The sequence below is a fragment of the Stegodyphus dumicola genome, chromosome 3, assembly GCF_044657685.1.
Source record: "Stegodyphus dumicola isolate Sdum_Otavi_A_Nest chromosome 3, ASM4465768v1".
NCBI lineage: Eukaryota > Metazoa > Arthropoda > Arachnida > Araneae > Eresidae > Stegodyphus > Stegodyphus dumicola.
The window spans coordinates 167,397,112-167,413,212 of record NC_140770.1 but is presented as its reverse complement, the minus strand read 5'-3'; the positions used below and the strand labels follow the sequence as shown (position 1 = coordinate 167,413,212).

The following is a 16,101-nucleotide window of genomic DNA, read 5'->3' as shown; positions in this document are numbered from 1 at the left end:
GTGTAACGTGTATATAAACAAATATTCCTTAGAAAGTCCTCCACAAAGGCATCTCTCTCCTTTGGCAGATAGCCCTCAAGGCATTGCCATAATCACATAAATCAAACTAAAAAACCCTGCAAAAAGTTAGGAAGAGATTATCATTTTAACATGGTAAACCTTTTCTTTGTTATCACCTCTGAAACTGACTATCTCTCCTCAATATACAAATAAATTCTGGTACTGAACATCTCTCAGATGAAACGTTCTACACAAAATTAAAATCATGTAAAACTGTCTGTGGTCATTTTAGAGAGGGTTCACTGTATTTATTAAAGATAAGAAATTTATTCAACTATTTCTAAAAATGAGAATTAATCGACAAAATCTTGTATTAAGTGCTCTGTTTGTGTAAGCATAATTAATAACTTCGGAGTTTGGTTTAGAGTGTATCATGAGAATTAATTACATTAGTGAATGTCATTTGCTTGACAGATATGAAGAATTTCTATTGAGGAGCTGTTTTGATTGGAGGGTTAGTTTGGTTTGGTTTGGTTTATTTGATTGTGGTGCAAGGATTGACATTCAAGGTCTGTGTGGGAGGGATGTCTTTGTGGAGGATTTTCTATGGGAAAAACTGTCATATCCATGTTACCATGTGGAAAACCAGGTAACTGCTCAAGCAGCCAGCCTGTCCACCTGGAGTCAAACTCATATTGAAATATCAGCATTCCAGTAACTTTACCGCTCAGCCGCTTTTGGGCTGTACATGGAGGGCCATGAAGGAGAATAATTAAATGCACTGAAAACTGAATTCTAAACTAAATGTATAAAGAAAGCAATGGAAATTAATTTATCAACAACTAGTTCTTATGAAATTTAAATATTGCATAAAAAAATTTATAAAGCTATTGAATGAAAATTTTCCAATAACATATTTAAGACGTTTAAGAAGTAATAGATTAATTATTTCTAATATTATTAAGTAATTTTCTTTTAGAGGAATTAAAAGATAAAAATAAACAAAAGCTTCTTTATAGAAATTATTCTACTATTAAAAATCATATACTACTGGAATTGACATCCCACCTTATCCACGATTAAATAAATGCATTTTTAAGTGATAAATCAAGTTGTGCAGAAATATTAAATATGAATACCTTCATCTTAATTATTTAAAAAAACTGAATGTGAAGATGTGGAAAATTAAGAGAAAAAAACTTTCTAGATTATTCGCTAGAAATCTGATATCCTGAAAAATGAATACACGCACACACTCACTCATATCTGTATGCATAACAGACACCTGTATTGATACATATAATTCACATGATTATATATTGGAAATATATGTATGTGTGCATGTGTGTATATACACATGCATGCATATATATAAATACACAAACGCACATAGAGAGAAATTTTGTAAAGTTTGAGACATAAATTTATATTTCTTCTGGAACAGTAAGGAAATAATACTTTAAAGAAAAATTTAAAAAATAGCATCACTAGAGCAAATTTACATTGCAGAGTAAAACATTTTCATTCAAAAAACGCACTTCGTAACGCCGAACAGCAGAATGTAAACAAACGTCAGAAATGTGACATCACTCATGTGGGCGGAGTTAATGGTTACCCTCATCTGGATTATCATTGGCCAAACTCAAGCTGTTGTCCTAGCAGTGTACATTTTGCTTATATGCGTCCTGGAAAGTCCCCCCTTCCCGAATTGGTGGGCCTTTTTTTCAGCATTGGCTACATCTAAGGTGGCCATTTTATTGTGGAGACACATTACAGGTGGCTACCGTTACCTCCTATGAGGGGCCAGTCAATTTACATCTCCACTTTCTCTGGAATTCGAATCTGAGCCTTATGGTATCGCAGTCGGCTCCCTTAACCACTATACCGTCCAGCCAAAATGGAAGGTAATGTGACTTCATAATATGAAAGTGAAAATTTTTTATTTTAAGGTTATTTCTTAAATATAATTTCAATATATGACCATTATTTTAATGAACTTTTATCAATGATATAGTGTTTATTTTTTTTTTTTTTTAAAAGGAGGATCTCCAAATTAAAAATTTTCTATAAAAACTGATCTTAAAATCACAAAATGTTGATAAGTTGCCAAATTTAGAACCGTTTAATAAAATAATCCACATTCCTAAAAGCGAAAAATTGTTTAAGAGCTCCATTAGACAAAAATGAAATAATTTTGAAATGCTTATATTTCATTTCTTGCAACTCAAGTATCATCACTGTTTATATTAGAAATAGGAACAAATTATAACTCATGAACCCATTCAAAAGATAACCATATTTGTCAGTGGATCACCAAAAATATTCCAACAAAATGCTAAATCACATTTAAAATAGCAGCCACAAAAACAAACAGCAATTTTAGATAATTAAAATTAAGGAACTTCTGCCAATTTTGGCTGAAATTAAGGACTGTACGAATCCTGATATAACATGTATGTATAAAATATTTACTTGTCTACAACTTTTAAACATTGGTTCAAAAACTAAGCTTTATAGTTTGCTTGTTTACATTCTGAGCAAACACAAGAGGCAAATAAGGAGACTTTAAGCAATTGTAAAGATTCTTCTTGCATTAAAAATAGAAAACATGGTGAAGAATAGGAGGCTAAATAACACAAATTTTCTTTCAATAAATCCAATTTAATTTTATCCTTTTTGTAAAACTATTAATAAATATGTGCATGCACAGAACATAATGGCACAATCCATCTAGAATGGGAGGGAGGGAAATTATTATTATTAGTGATTTTGTAAATAGTATACTTATTTACTTTTCTCTTGCATTAAAGAACATAAATATTACTTTGATAGCAATTTCATTAGCAAACAAATAACTTTTTCACATACAATTTTTTAATGCCTTTTTACTTCCTCAAAAGTTTTCTTAATCTCTCCATTACTTTTTTGTGTGTGTGTGCAATTTTATATGGTGGAAATTTAGTGGCAATCACTTTCATGTCAGATTCAAAACAGTTGCAATTTTATAGCAAAACAACATATTCCTCCAAAAATTTTACCACAGTACTTTCCACTGATGGCAAATTCAATAAGTACATATTTTAAAATTGAATTTAAGACAAAAACATATTTAAAAAAAATCAAAGCTTTCAGATTTTATTATGCCCAAAGGGGCATTTTTTTAATGTTTCGAGTGTTACCTTTATTTATTAAATATCATGTTCTTGGTAGTTAAGCCATAAAATTCAACAGCAATATCACAAAATAATTAAAAAAGAGCATATCTTTAGAATATCTGATACACAGTCTTGTGCACTGGGGGAAAAAAAGGGGTTTCCCCCCATACAGTGTTCAGTGGTTGTTTTAAAATTGTTGAGTTTGTTAATCAAAAATTCCTTAAAGTTTTGCAAAAAATGAAATAAATAATAAAACAAATATGGGCTTCCAGATGTCCATATTTGACTGGATTCGAGTTATGTTATTCAAAATTTGATGTGTCTATGTACTGTTTTTTCACAGTGTGACAAAAATGCATACATTCGTGCAGATTCTTTATTATTTAATTTCTTTAAATATAATATTTGGTGGCAACAATTTGAAAAATGAAATGCTGTTTGTGGTAAACCAATGCAAAATGCCAAAACGAAATTAACAGCCCTTCTGGGCAAATTGTTTGGGCTAATAACATAAGATATCACAATTTGTCTATAAAAACTGTTTCAACTTAGCATACAGGAAAAAGAATGCATATGAAAGTGACAACGTTGTTTGAATGAAGAACTGTTTTGAATACGGTTGCCTGAGTTTAGCACAAACAGTAAATTCGGCGACCTCGACTAAGGTGGCTGCACTAATACTAAATACCAAATAATATAATCCAAAAGTTAGTAATAATAATAATAATAATAATAATAATAAAGGAGTAATGCTTGTAGCAACAGAAGTTAACAAATAAAAGAAATGAGCAAAATAATATAAAAAACAATGTAAGATACAGAGAAACTTCTGATAATAATTATCTCTAAAAGTAAATAATATTTTTGAGAATGTAATTAAAAACTAGACTGAACAATATGCCTGTAAGGAGAGTTTAGTGAAGGTTCACAGAACATTCCAACAACTGCATTAATTGTGCAATATTTTCATTTTGTTAATAAATATTGAATAAAATATGCAGAAACCATTGCTTGAGTTTACTTTAAAAAAATATTCTAAATGAGTAGGAATTCAATTTAGAAACTAAATTCCAAAGAATTAGAAAAGTTAACATAAAATTACAGCAGCTACGATTAATCTCCAATTACTCAGGCCTTACCTAAAAAAGGGTTACGCTTGTTTAATGCAGAGCCATAGAACAAATACCATCAGAAAAGAGAAAATTTTTTACAGTAAATGGAAAAAAAAGAAGAAAATATATGAGATAACAACAGTGATAGCAGATAATACATATTATAATATTTAGGCATAGCTTTTATCCATAACAGCACATAATTTGGTATATATAAACATTGTTAAATCATCGGTTAAAAATAAATTAAGTGTACAACTACAAATCTGACTTTTCCCCATTGAAATACAAGAGCAAGATAAACAAAATCACTCACCCCCAGTTTTGAAGTGCATGTGGTACTTCTTTGTTATAGCAGCCCTGAGAATGAATTGCTAAACAACGGAGATATCTTGCTAAAATCTGGCTGTGTGCTCTTATACCTCACCACATGATCATATATTAGCATCGCCTGCATTTCTTATACCTCGACATGTATTTGCATATTAGCAGCATGCTGCATTTTTGCTTTCACAGTGTGTTCTTATATTATTCATTTTTGATAAGGTTTCTGAATTCACATTATTTATTTCAAAATAAATTCATTGTTCTTTTTTGTGAATATGACATTAATAATCTTTAATCTACAAATAATGAAGTGGATATCATATCATTTTTTCAAGAAAGAAGTATTTTTTTTTTGCCTGAAAAACGAATATGCGAAAATGGCCACATGAAACTTAATGTTAACGACGAAACCATTTAGAGGTGCAATGTTAAAAATTGCAAAAAAGATTGGCCTCCACGTTGGATTTGGTTCAGCAGTTGCAGAATATCATTTGTCGTTGCCATTAAACTTATGTATTCTTGGGCAGAGGAGTTGATGTCCATGAAATGGTGTAACAAATAGCTTAATATGTGTGAAAGTGCTGCTGTTGACTGGAACAACTACATGCAATAAAATAATAATAATAAGGATAAGGATTTTTAAAAATATACTATGAAACAACATATTAGTATTACTGTTATTATTATATATTGTGTTGTTTATTTTTCACAAGCTTGGTGAAATTATAGCTGAGATCATGGCACAAATCTAAAATCGCCAAATGTAGTTGGGGTTGCTATAATAAAGAAGTACCGTGTATTCTTGTTTTAAATGTTGATTTAATTTGCACAAACAAACTTATTCTCCAAATTAAACTACATAAAAATACATGTAAAGTATTAATAGCATGGTTGGCCAGAGAGAAATACTAATACAGAAATCTTGGTTTGTTACCAAAGGGGGAAAAAATCTCAGGCACTTTGGTGGGTGACAGGAAAGCAATAGCAAGATTAATGACATTAATAAACTACAGTAGTTTTGACTTATAATTAATAAACTACAGTAGTAATGACATTAATAAACAACAGAAATCTAGAAAAACCTGAATGTGAGGAAAGTTAACAACTGTGATCAAGCAGAAAAAACAAAGCCACAACTGTATTTTAAATATTTTGTATGTTTACCTATACCATCACTTCCAACTCACTGTTAATATTTTTATAACTTGTATATTATGCTAAATCAAATCCCATCTACTGTATTTACAATACATATTATACCCAGTTCCTCCCTCCAAAAAATACAGTATTGTTATAAATTTTGTATAATGTAATATGAGAGTGAAGCTATGCCAAAAAATAGGTTTACGAAGGCAAATCTATTTAACAATGAGGTAAAACAGCTAGCTCGTTAAATTGGCGAGGGTGAGGGTGAGTGATTATGGCGCAAAAACCAAAGATGATTATAACGTGCCAAACACAAGATGGGATGATAACAATTGATAACATTAAAATTGAATAAATAAAAACAAGTAGATAAATTTACCAAATCCAGAGGATGAAGTCATATAAACAAAAGTTAAAAGCACACATTAAAATTCAAGACACAGTTTTCAAAACAAATTACATTTGGTAATAAAAGCCAGTCTCTTTTAAATAATAAAATAAATTACAATTGAACTCTCTTCCGATTAAACGGTCGAGAGGTAAGTCACAGCTATTAAAATATTTCTGACGAAGACTGTTAAAACAGGGACACTCAATTAAAATATGACGAACAGATAGACAAACATTACAATATGAGCAAACAGGTTCATTCTCAGCTTTTAAAAGGTAGTTATGTGTCACTCTAGTGTGACCAATTCTGAGGCGAGTCAAAAGAACTTCCTCCTTACGATTTCTAGTTAATTCCCAATGCTCAATTCTAGGCTTTACATGTCTTAACTTGTTTTGAAGCTGAACATCCCAAAGTTGCTGCCATTTTTTTCGGATCTTCTCTTTGACTTCACAACAGATGTCTCCAAAAGAGATGAGGCGACTGGACAGATCAACAGCACATTTCGCTGTGATATCTGCCAGCTCATTCCCTTTTATTCCCACATGGCCGGGAACCCAGCAGTACAGGATATCATATCTATGACTCGTTAAGTTTATACGTAACTTCAGAATATCCACTATGACTGGATTTTGAGTATGGGAAAAAGCTTCTAATGATTTAAGCGCACTACAAGAGTCTGTATAAACTATAAACTTTTTGTGGCAGAGCCTTGAGATGTACAAAAGACTATAATATGTTGCAGTTAGTTCGGATGTTAAGACAGAGAAAGCATGGTTCAAGCGTCTGCCCTCCATGTGATCTTCAATTACAAATGCCATTCCGACATGATCTTTTGACTTTGAACCATCTGTATAGACTGGAAGATAACTGCTATATTTGTGCCTGTGCTCAGCGAAGAGTTGTCTGTAAATGACCTCGTTAGTGCTTGCCTTCGCATGATGCTTAAAAACATTAAGAAGCTGAATCCGTACATTTTCCCAAGGTGGGATTTCAAAATTCTGTACTGCTTGGGGGCGCATATCAGAGAGGGAAAGTTCCTCAATGGCAGGGCGAACTCTTAAGAGAAAGGTAGGAACACAGGATAGACGTGTTTCAAATAATGTGTTACACTCATTATCAAGTAAGCATAGCTTATTGGGATGTTCAGGTTGGGATAGAATATTAAAATATTGCAAAAGGGACAATTGCTCACGCCTCAGATAAAGTGATGGTTCGTTAGAGTCAACATATAGGCTCTGTACAGGAGAAGTCCTGAAAGCTCCTGAACAAATCCGCAAACCTTGATAGTGAACAGGGTCCAGTTTTAACAAAACAGATGACCGAGCGGATCCATAAACAACTGAGCCATAATCCAGTCTAGAGCGGATAAGCGCTCTGTAAACGCGAAGCATAGAGCAACGCTCTGCACCCCAGGAGGTGTTCGCCAACACTTTTAAAATATTTAGTGTTTTTAGACACTTCTTTCTCAGGTTTAAAACATGAGAAAGGAAAGTCAATTTCTGGTCGAACGTCACTCCTAAAAATTTTACTTCGGGCGCAACTGGAATAATTGTACCATTTAGATATAACTCAGGTTCAGGATGGAGACCTCGCTTCCTACAAAAGTGTACGCACACAGTTTTCTGTTTCGAAAAAGTAAATCCCTGTTTGTCTGACCAATCTTGGATCTTATTCAGAGCCATCTGCAATTGCCTCTCTATGTATCTCATGTCTGCTCCTCGACAGCTAATCTGTAAATCATCTACATATAGTGATCCCTAAATGGTGGGAGGAAGTTCTTTTAGTACAGAGTTTATTTTTAAACTGAAAAGCGTTACACTAAGAACACAGCGTTGAGGCACACCCTCTTCCTGTTGAAAAACATCCGAAAAAACAGAACCAATTCTTACTTGAAAAGTTCTAGCATTCAGGAAATTCTGAATGAAAATTGGTAGGTTGCCGCGCAAGCCACTCTCGTGAAGATCGCGAAGTATACCGTATCTCCATGCCTTATCATAAGCTTTTTCTATATCAAAGAAAATTGAGACAAGGTGATTTCTTCTGACAAAAGCTTTTCGAATGGATGTGTCTAAGAGGAGCATGTTATCTACGGTTGTTCTCCCCTTTCGAAAACCGCTTTGATAAGGCGATATAATATTATTCTTTTCCAAGAAGTAGACTAGGCGGCTGTTTACCATCTTTTCAAACAGTTTGCAAACACAACTGGTAAGAGCAATTGGCCGATAGTTCGAGGGATTCCTTGGGTCTTTCCCTGGCTTGGCAATAGGAATGACAACAGCTCTCCTCCATACACTGGGAAAAGTATGCTCCTTCCACACTCTATTGTAAAGAGTGAGAAGGGCTTTCAGTGACTTATAGGACAGATGCTTTAGCATTTCGTAATTTATGCCATCAAAACCCGGAGAAGACTTATGTGTCTGCAATAAAGCTCCCTTTAATTCCACCATAGTAAATGCTCTATTGTAAGGCTCAGATTTGGAAGAGTTGAATGTGATGGGATTTATTTCCGAGTGCTGCTTGATAGTGAGAAATGCAGGTGAATAGTTTCTGCTGGAAGAAATGGCAGCAAATGTCTCACCTATAGTATTTGCAATTTCTTCTATGGAGCTAATCACTCGGCCATCTTTTTCCAAAAAGGAAAGTGAGTGGTCCTTATATATTCCGCATGCTTTTCGAACTCTTTCCCAAACCGCCTTACTAGGCGTAGAGGAAGTTATTGACGACACATATGTAATCCAAGAATTCCTTTGGTTCGGCCTTCTTACTTTTCGTGCATTTGCTTTGGCTCTTTTAAAGGCTATGAGGTTTCGCAGAGTAGGATATCTACGAAAAATACCCCATGCTTTTTTTCTGTTTTTTCAGTGCTTCATGACAGTCGCGATTCCACCACGGTTTCGAATATTTTAGTATTTTTCCTGATGTTCTAGGAATGGAAAGCATAGCTGCCTGAGTAATAGTATTAGTAACAGCTTCCACAGCGTCATCGATATGCACATCTTCTACCATTTCCTCTGTGAGCTCTGCGGAGGAAGAGAAGAGTTCCCAGTCTGCCCTGTCCAGTATAAACCGAGGGAGTCTCGACATGGGGTTTGCTCCTCTTCGTGCAAGAGATACAAAAATGGGATAATGATCGCTGTTGTACAGGTCATTTCCGACACTAAAAGTGCAAAATGGCAACAAGGATGGTGAACAGATGGCAAGGTCGAGAGCGTGGAATGTCCTTGAAGGCTCATGGAAGTATGTATCCTGCCCATTATTTAGGAGACAAATGCTATGATCGTCGATCATTTGCTCAATTTGTCTTCCTCGGCAATTTGTATCTTTACTACCCCAGAGTGGACTATGGCCGTTAAAATCTCCTATTATGATAAAAGGCTCAGGCAGCTGCTCTATTAGATCATTTAAATCCTGCTGATAAATGTGCTCATTTGGAGGCAAGTACAAAGAAACAAATGAAACAACAATATGAAGATTTATTTGAGTAGCGACAACTTGGAGGGATGTCGTCAAAGAAAGAACATTTGAGGGATAATCCAGTGAGGAGAGGAGACCTACACCTCCACTGGCACGCTCACCTGCAAGATTATCCTTTCTGACAATAGAAAACCTCTGAAGTTTTGCATGTTGTTCTGGTTTCAGATTTGTTTCCTGTATAGCTAAGCACACAGGATGATACGCATTTATTATAGATTTGATGTCAAGCAAATTTCGGTGGAAACCGTGACAGTTCCATGAGATGAGGGTGGCCATTATGAATGGTTTTTGTTTTTTCTGTGCTCTTGTTTTGTTTTTCGTGGAAGTAGATGCTTGGGAACTTCCAGATCCTCTTCTAATTCCATACCGTCTGAATCCGCAGATTCAGAAACCATTCCATCAAGAGAGCTATTGCTGGAACTTCTATTTTTATTTGTTTCTTTTTGTGTGGTAGTTTTGGGTTTGCTTTGTATTACTATTTCTTTATTTTGTACTGTATGGGTTGGGTTTTCTTTCTTCCTGTTGCTTGTAGTCTGTTGAGTTTTGTTTGGTGGAGTCTGCATACTAACTGATGTTTGGGTGGCAACTGTGCGAGATCTTTTAAGAGCATTGGCGTAAGATGTACATGGTCATAGCTGTGTGCTTTGTATTAACCTTCTGGCTTCGGCATATGAGATGTTCCTCGTAACCTTTGCAGTCTGCACTTCTTTTTCCAATTTCCATTTTGGGCAGAGGCGTGAAAATGCTGGGTGCTCACCCTTGCAATTTATACAAAGAGGCGCAGCGGTACAATTTTCAGAATCGTGGCCAATCAGTGAGCATCAGGCGCATGTGAGGCTGCCACGACAGGACGTCTTAGAATGGCCGAAACGCTGGCATTGGAAACATCGCATAGGGTTTGGAATATAAGGTCTTACAGGACAATTTAAGTATCCGGCCTTAATATTCTTAGGCAGAACAGGCGTGTTGAAGGTAAGGATCACGTGTTTCGTGTCGATCAACTTACCTTCCTTTCGCATCTTGATCCGCCTAGCACCACAGACATTTTGGTCAGCTAACTCGAAGACGAACTCTTCTTCTGAAACACACAGAAGGTCAATCTCCGAGATCACACCTCTACAAGAATTAAGTGTTTTGTGTGCTGACACAGTTATAGATATTTCTCCAAGTTTGGTTTGTTGAGAAAGAGAAGCAGACTGGGTGGCCGATATGGTATCAATAAGCAGGTCTCCTGATCGGAGACGCTTTATATTCTTTGGCTCACCTATGCAAGATTGAATGTATTTGCTTACGAGAAAAGGAGACATCTTTTGCAGTTCACCAGAAGGACTAGAGACAACGAGGAAGCGAGGATTTTCAGTAGATTCTTTGGTATTTGCATCGGTACGGATCTTCTTGGTAATGGATTTGTTAGTAACTTCAATATCTTTGGTATTTTCATCAGCACGTATCTTCTTGTTAATAGATTTATCAACAATTTCCATTTCTTTGTTGGTGTCATGTAATTCAGGTTTTTTTTAGAATGAAAAGAGAAGCCATATTTGAAAGAGACAAATTCGGGTCCGACGGCCCTGCCCACCATGGAGCCCTACAAGGGAACACAGATTCCTGTGTTAGGGCTAGCCGGACCTATACGCAAACTGAAGCCCCACAGTCAGCTTTCCCGAAAGCAGGTACTCCCGAGAGCTTGACCCCAAGCCACTGACACAAGGACTAGTGACCAGCCGATTGACACCCGTGAGGACGACTAAGGTGACTCCCGTTTAGCTGAAGCAGAGGCCAAAGTAGTGTGTTGGGGACAGTACCTCGCCCCTCAACTACCAGGACCCTCCTTTCCAGCGACACGGGTCTCCACGCACGGCAAACACGTGGGCAGTTTTCTCCCCACTCGAAGACTAGAGACAAGGGCTGTTCCAGTCTCTCGTGACGAGCCCCAAACTCCGCAGAGAGAAACCACGAGGGAGAAGAGAAGGGAAAAAGTTCCAGCAAAGAGGAGAGGAGACGGAAAAGAGGATAGATCACTGGGGCTCCAGGATCGTGACACCCGTCTCACCAAGAAGATGATCTCCTGAAGGGCTAGGGTACCTCGGGATTGCCACACCCGTACTCACTAAGGTGAGCCCCCTGAGGGTCGTTAAATTGGCGAAATACTGCCAAGTTGGTGATGGTCCCAGAAATTTTTTTTTTTTTGCCAAATTTGGAGAAAATTCAGCAAAAGTCAACAAATGTGACAATCATTTGGCAACATTTTAGTCTGATCCTGCATAACTATAATTGACTTAAATGTCTATGTAACTTTAACTGTATCTATTCCTATATTTAACTGTAACTGTATATGCCTTCCAGTAATTTCGAGAAATGAAAGGTACCGGAAATTTCTCGTTGACTAAGGGAAAATTATATATGACCAGAGACAGTATGCAATTTATAGTTTAGAGTTGACTTCACAGTATTGAAAGATCTCTATATGAGCTTTGCTCTTTAGCTGCATGCTGTGTTTAACGTTCTTAGTAGTTTGAAGTGATAACTACTGGTTATGCTCTGTCCTACTGAGAAGACTATACAAATACTTTTGTCAAAACTTCCAGAAATGTAAAGTGTTTCTTTTGGGAAAATAAATTTTATCATTATTTCTGTGAGCATTCAATCCATTACGAACCATACACATGCAACAATATATATATTTACTAGCCTTTAAGAAACATTCAACACCATATAGCATTTAGAGCTCATATTTGCACTATAGCTGAATGCAGTTTTTCTTTGCATTATTTATTCATAAATTAAGTTACATAAAGCAGTAAGATGTTAATTCAGAAGCTATTAATGTTATAGCAGCCAACCTTGAAATGCGAAAAACTCAGGAGGTTTTTGCAATGTGACTTCAAAAGGAATCCGAAATGACAAATTTCACTGGTGGTCTTTTTTATAATAAAACATACTTATGAAAAAAAGGACACTTTCCTATTAAACTCTTAACATAAATTTCTGGTGCCCTACTGGCAGATTTTGGTTTATTTCTTACCCTACATCTTTAGTTCAAACCAAACTTTTCCCCTCCCTTTATGAAATAATAATAATAATAATAATAATAAAACTTTGTGAGGGACTAAATAAAACTAACAGTAATTAATAAATGCTGCATTAAAAAGAATCATAAGCAAGCATAAAATTAAATATGACATTTAGCATTGCAATGAATATTTCTTCTTCAAAATGCATATGACATCATATGAACTGAAACAAATAAAAATCTAAATGCTGTCAGGCAGTGCCCCTTTGTCTTTATTGCATCATTCTGCACTACTCCCATGTGCTTAACAGACTGGGTCTGATATCTAATAGCAATGAAGTAATACAAATGATAGCTGAGAAATGAATATTTGAGTATGGGATTTTGAATAACTAAAAATTTTGAATAACTGAAATTCATTATGGATTTTGAATAACTGAAATTCATTATGGTCAAATATATATGATTAGACGGGAAATACTATTGCATGAGCAATGGTTCTAAAGACAATTATGCCAAGAACTGGTGACACTTGGTGCAGAGGAAATATACCAAAATAAAGTAAGGAAAAGATCATTAAAAAACAGCTGTAATGTAATTTTGAGGCGAAATTTATTAACCTTACAAAAAATTTTTTTGTTACTCAAAATTATATGGTTTTTGGCTTATTTTATGTGTTTAATTTTTTAAAAATTTAGAAAGTAGAAAATACTAGCAGTAGTAAGGGGAAAAAACTTTTATTTGCCAAAGTTCTTTTAAATATGATGAAAATAAAATCAATAAATTAATACATGCATAATCAAACAGATAAAATTTAGTAATATACCCATTCACAGACACAAAGCAAAAATAAAGGCTAAGATGTCAGAACTGCCTGCCAGCATTTAGATTTTTACACTAGTAAACACTAGCATGGCTTCATAAAATGCTCTGGATTAACACGGATTGACCTGAATAAAAACTGATCCAAAAAATTAACACTGAAAAGTACTCTAAAAATGAATTAGCACAATTTAAAAAGATGTTCTCTAAATTTTCTTTAGAGCATTTCCTATTTATTGATTCTTTAGCTGATTCTTCTAAAACATTTGTAAGAGCTGAGAATTAAAAAAATGAGAGTCAACTATCAAATAATATTAATCATTGTACAACTAAATATTGATAATAAAATGGGCCATGGAAGAACAAGTCATTTTAAAAGCAAAACACGAGCACCTTGAACTGGATGAGGTAATGGAGCCTCATATCATTTTGCTCATTTCACTACTCCTCATCCAAACGACCCTATTTTGTTGTAAAATTCCATTCCTGAGTGTCAAGTTGCAGAGAAATTTCTTGTTACTTAAATACACAATGTTATTTAGGTTATGCACTGAATCACTCTTTTGTCATTCCCATACCTAGCAATGATCAAATAAATATATTTTAAGTTTATATAGCAAATTTTAAAATTTACTTAATTTTGTTTAGTAAACCTGTCAAATAAATATGAAAACACACAGTCCTTCTCTTTATGAGAAGAAACATAAAAAAGAATCAAATAACTGTGTGGGGCTATTTGATCACCACAAACACATTCATATTGGATATTCAACAATAAAGACTTACAAAATTTCTGTGTTCAAGCTTAATGTGAAAAAGCATAGTGAAAAAAATAAGGCTGCCAGTAGAATAAACTTTAGATCAGATCAAATAAATATTTCACTCAACAGTATTATTACAGTAACATAGAAGTATTATCACTTCTTGGGCAACATTACATTTAGCAGGTTTTCTGCAAAACTTAACAGATTAAAACCCGAACAGCAATAAATATTGTAATGTATATCTCACTATATATTTCAAGGAAGTTATTTAAAGAATCGTTTCAATAACATTTTTCTTTCAACATGAGATTACTAACAATGAAAAGTTTCTGAATATGCTAAAACAGCCAGGGTAGACATACAAGAGAAGAAACGTAAGAATTATTATTAACCAATATTAGTTACACTAGTTTAATCTCTGAATTTCACATTTGTATTATTAGAGAATGATGAATAATTTACATATATTATCAAAATATACTATAATTCTGTATTTTAATCCTTCCTTCCATTTTTTTCATCTAAAAAGGCTCTTAGCTAAGACTGTAATAAAAACAACCTCTAAATGAAAGCATTGAGTAGTTTAAAAAAAAAAAAAAAAAAAAAAACTTCATATCCATACAGAACTACTAAAATTATAAATCAGCTTGAATAACAAAATAAAATTCATAAAGCTTACCAGTAAACGATACAGATACAGATATTCTGTAGCGGATAAGTAATTTCCACATTCATACTGACTTTTTGCAAAAATGTACACAAAATCCATACATTCAATGTTAAACTGAAATGTAAATAATAAAATATAGTGCATACACACACATATACAAATATAATGTTACAAAATAAATATTTTCAACATAAATTTTTAATTATGCAAATAAAATGGAAAATTATATATATATATATTATAACTTGTGCTAATTTAAGACAGGAAAAGGAGGGAGTAGTGCTATACACAGAAATCTAAGATGCTGATATGAGAGTTCTGAAGTCAGATTCAGTTGCAAGAATACATTTGAAGATATATTAACATTTAATAAGTGATATGATATTTATATTCTGGTGGAAAACATCTCTAACACACAGACAAATATTTTTTTTTTCCTCCTGAAGAAGAGGGATGTGCCAGATTTCTCTTGAAACTCATTTGTATTTTTTTAAAACTCTGGTAGCTTTTTCACCTGATATTAAATATATAAATGAAATATTTACATATTTCAGGCATTCTTACGTGTTTCAGGCACTCAGTCTTGCCTTGTTAGAAATAGATGCTTTTCAAAATTTGCAGTGCAAGATGAATTACTTACATTTAAATAAGAGTTTGGTAGAATATAATGTAAATGAAAATACTTTAGATCAATATGAAAAACTTACATCATAGTTCTTCACAAGGAAGTCTAACAGCATACGGCCATCTCTACATTGGGGGGAAAAAATTACTCATGCATTAGTGATGAAATCAGTAAAGATTTAATTAAAAACAATTACATTTAACTTGAACAATCAAATAATATTTAACTTAATTTCAAATAAACATACAGATTTATAGATCTATATCAGACTTCATTTTTTTTTTATATAGGGCTAACAACCATCTTGGTTTCTGATAAACATATTCACTGTCCTTAAATAATATTTTCTTAGTGTCCATTTGCTTTAGTTTTCCTTTTTCAAAAGAAAATTTATGAGTTGGAGTAGAAAACATGTACACTGAGTTGAAAAATTGTCTTCTATAATTTTAAAATTCATTTGAAACTATTTTTTTCACGTCCAAATTTGCTGGAAACTACTTTTTCAATGCATCTGGCAGTGTTTCTTCTGCAAGATTATTGACTTCCATGTACACAGTAGATACTTCTCAGACACTTATTTGGTGACAGTTTCACAATTTTAT

At 33.9% G+C, this 16,101-nt stretch overlaps 1 protein-coding gene across 4 annotated transcripts in view; it reads right to left on the bottom strand.

Moving 5' to 3' along the window:
• eIF3e (eukaryotic translation initiation factor 3 subunit e) overlaps window positions 1-16,101 on the bottom strand; it is an 84,351-nt gene that overhangs the window by 43,222 nt on the left and 25,028 nt on the right. For all 4 annotated transcript variants that reach the window (XM_085813589.1, XM_035352268.2, XM_035352260.2 and 1 more), the window contains exons 4-5: window positions 15,582-15,624; window positions 14,884-14,988 (exon numbers count right to left, since the gene is read on the bottom strand). In XM_085813589.1, coding sequence (XP_085669715.1) covers window positions 14,884-14,988; window positions 15,582-15,624 — 148 coding nt within the window. The remainder of the gene's footprint in view (window positions 1-14,883; window positions 14,989-15,581; window positions 15,625-16,101) is intronic.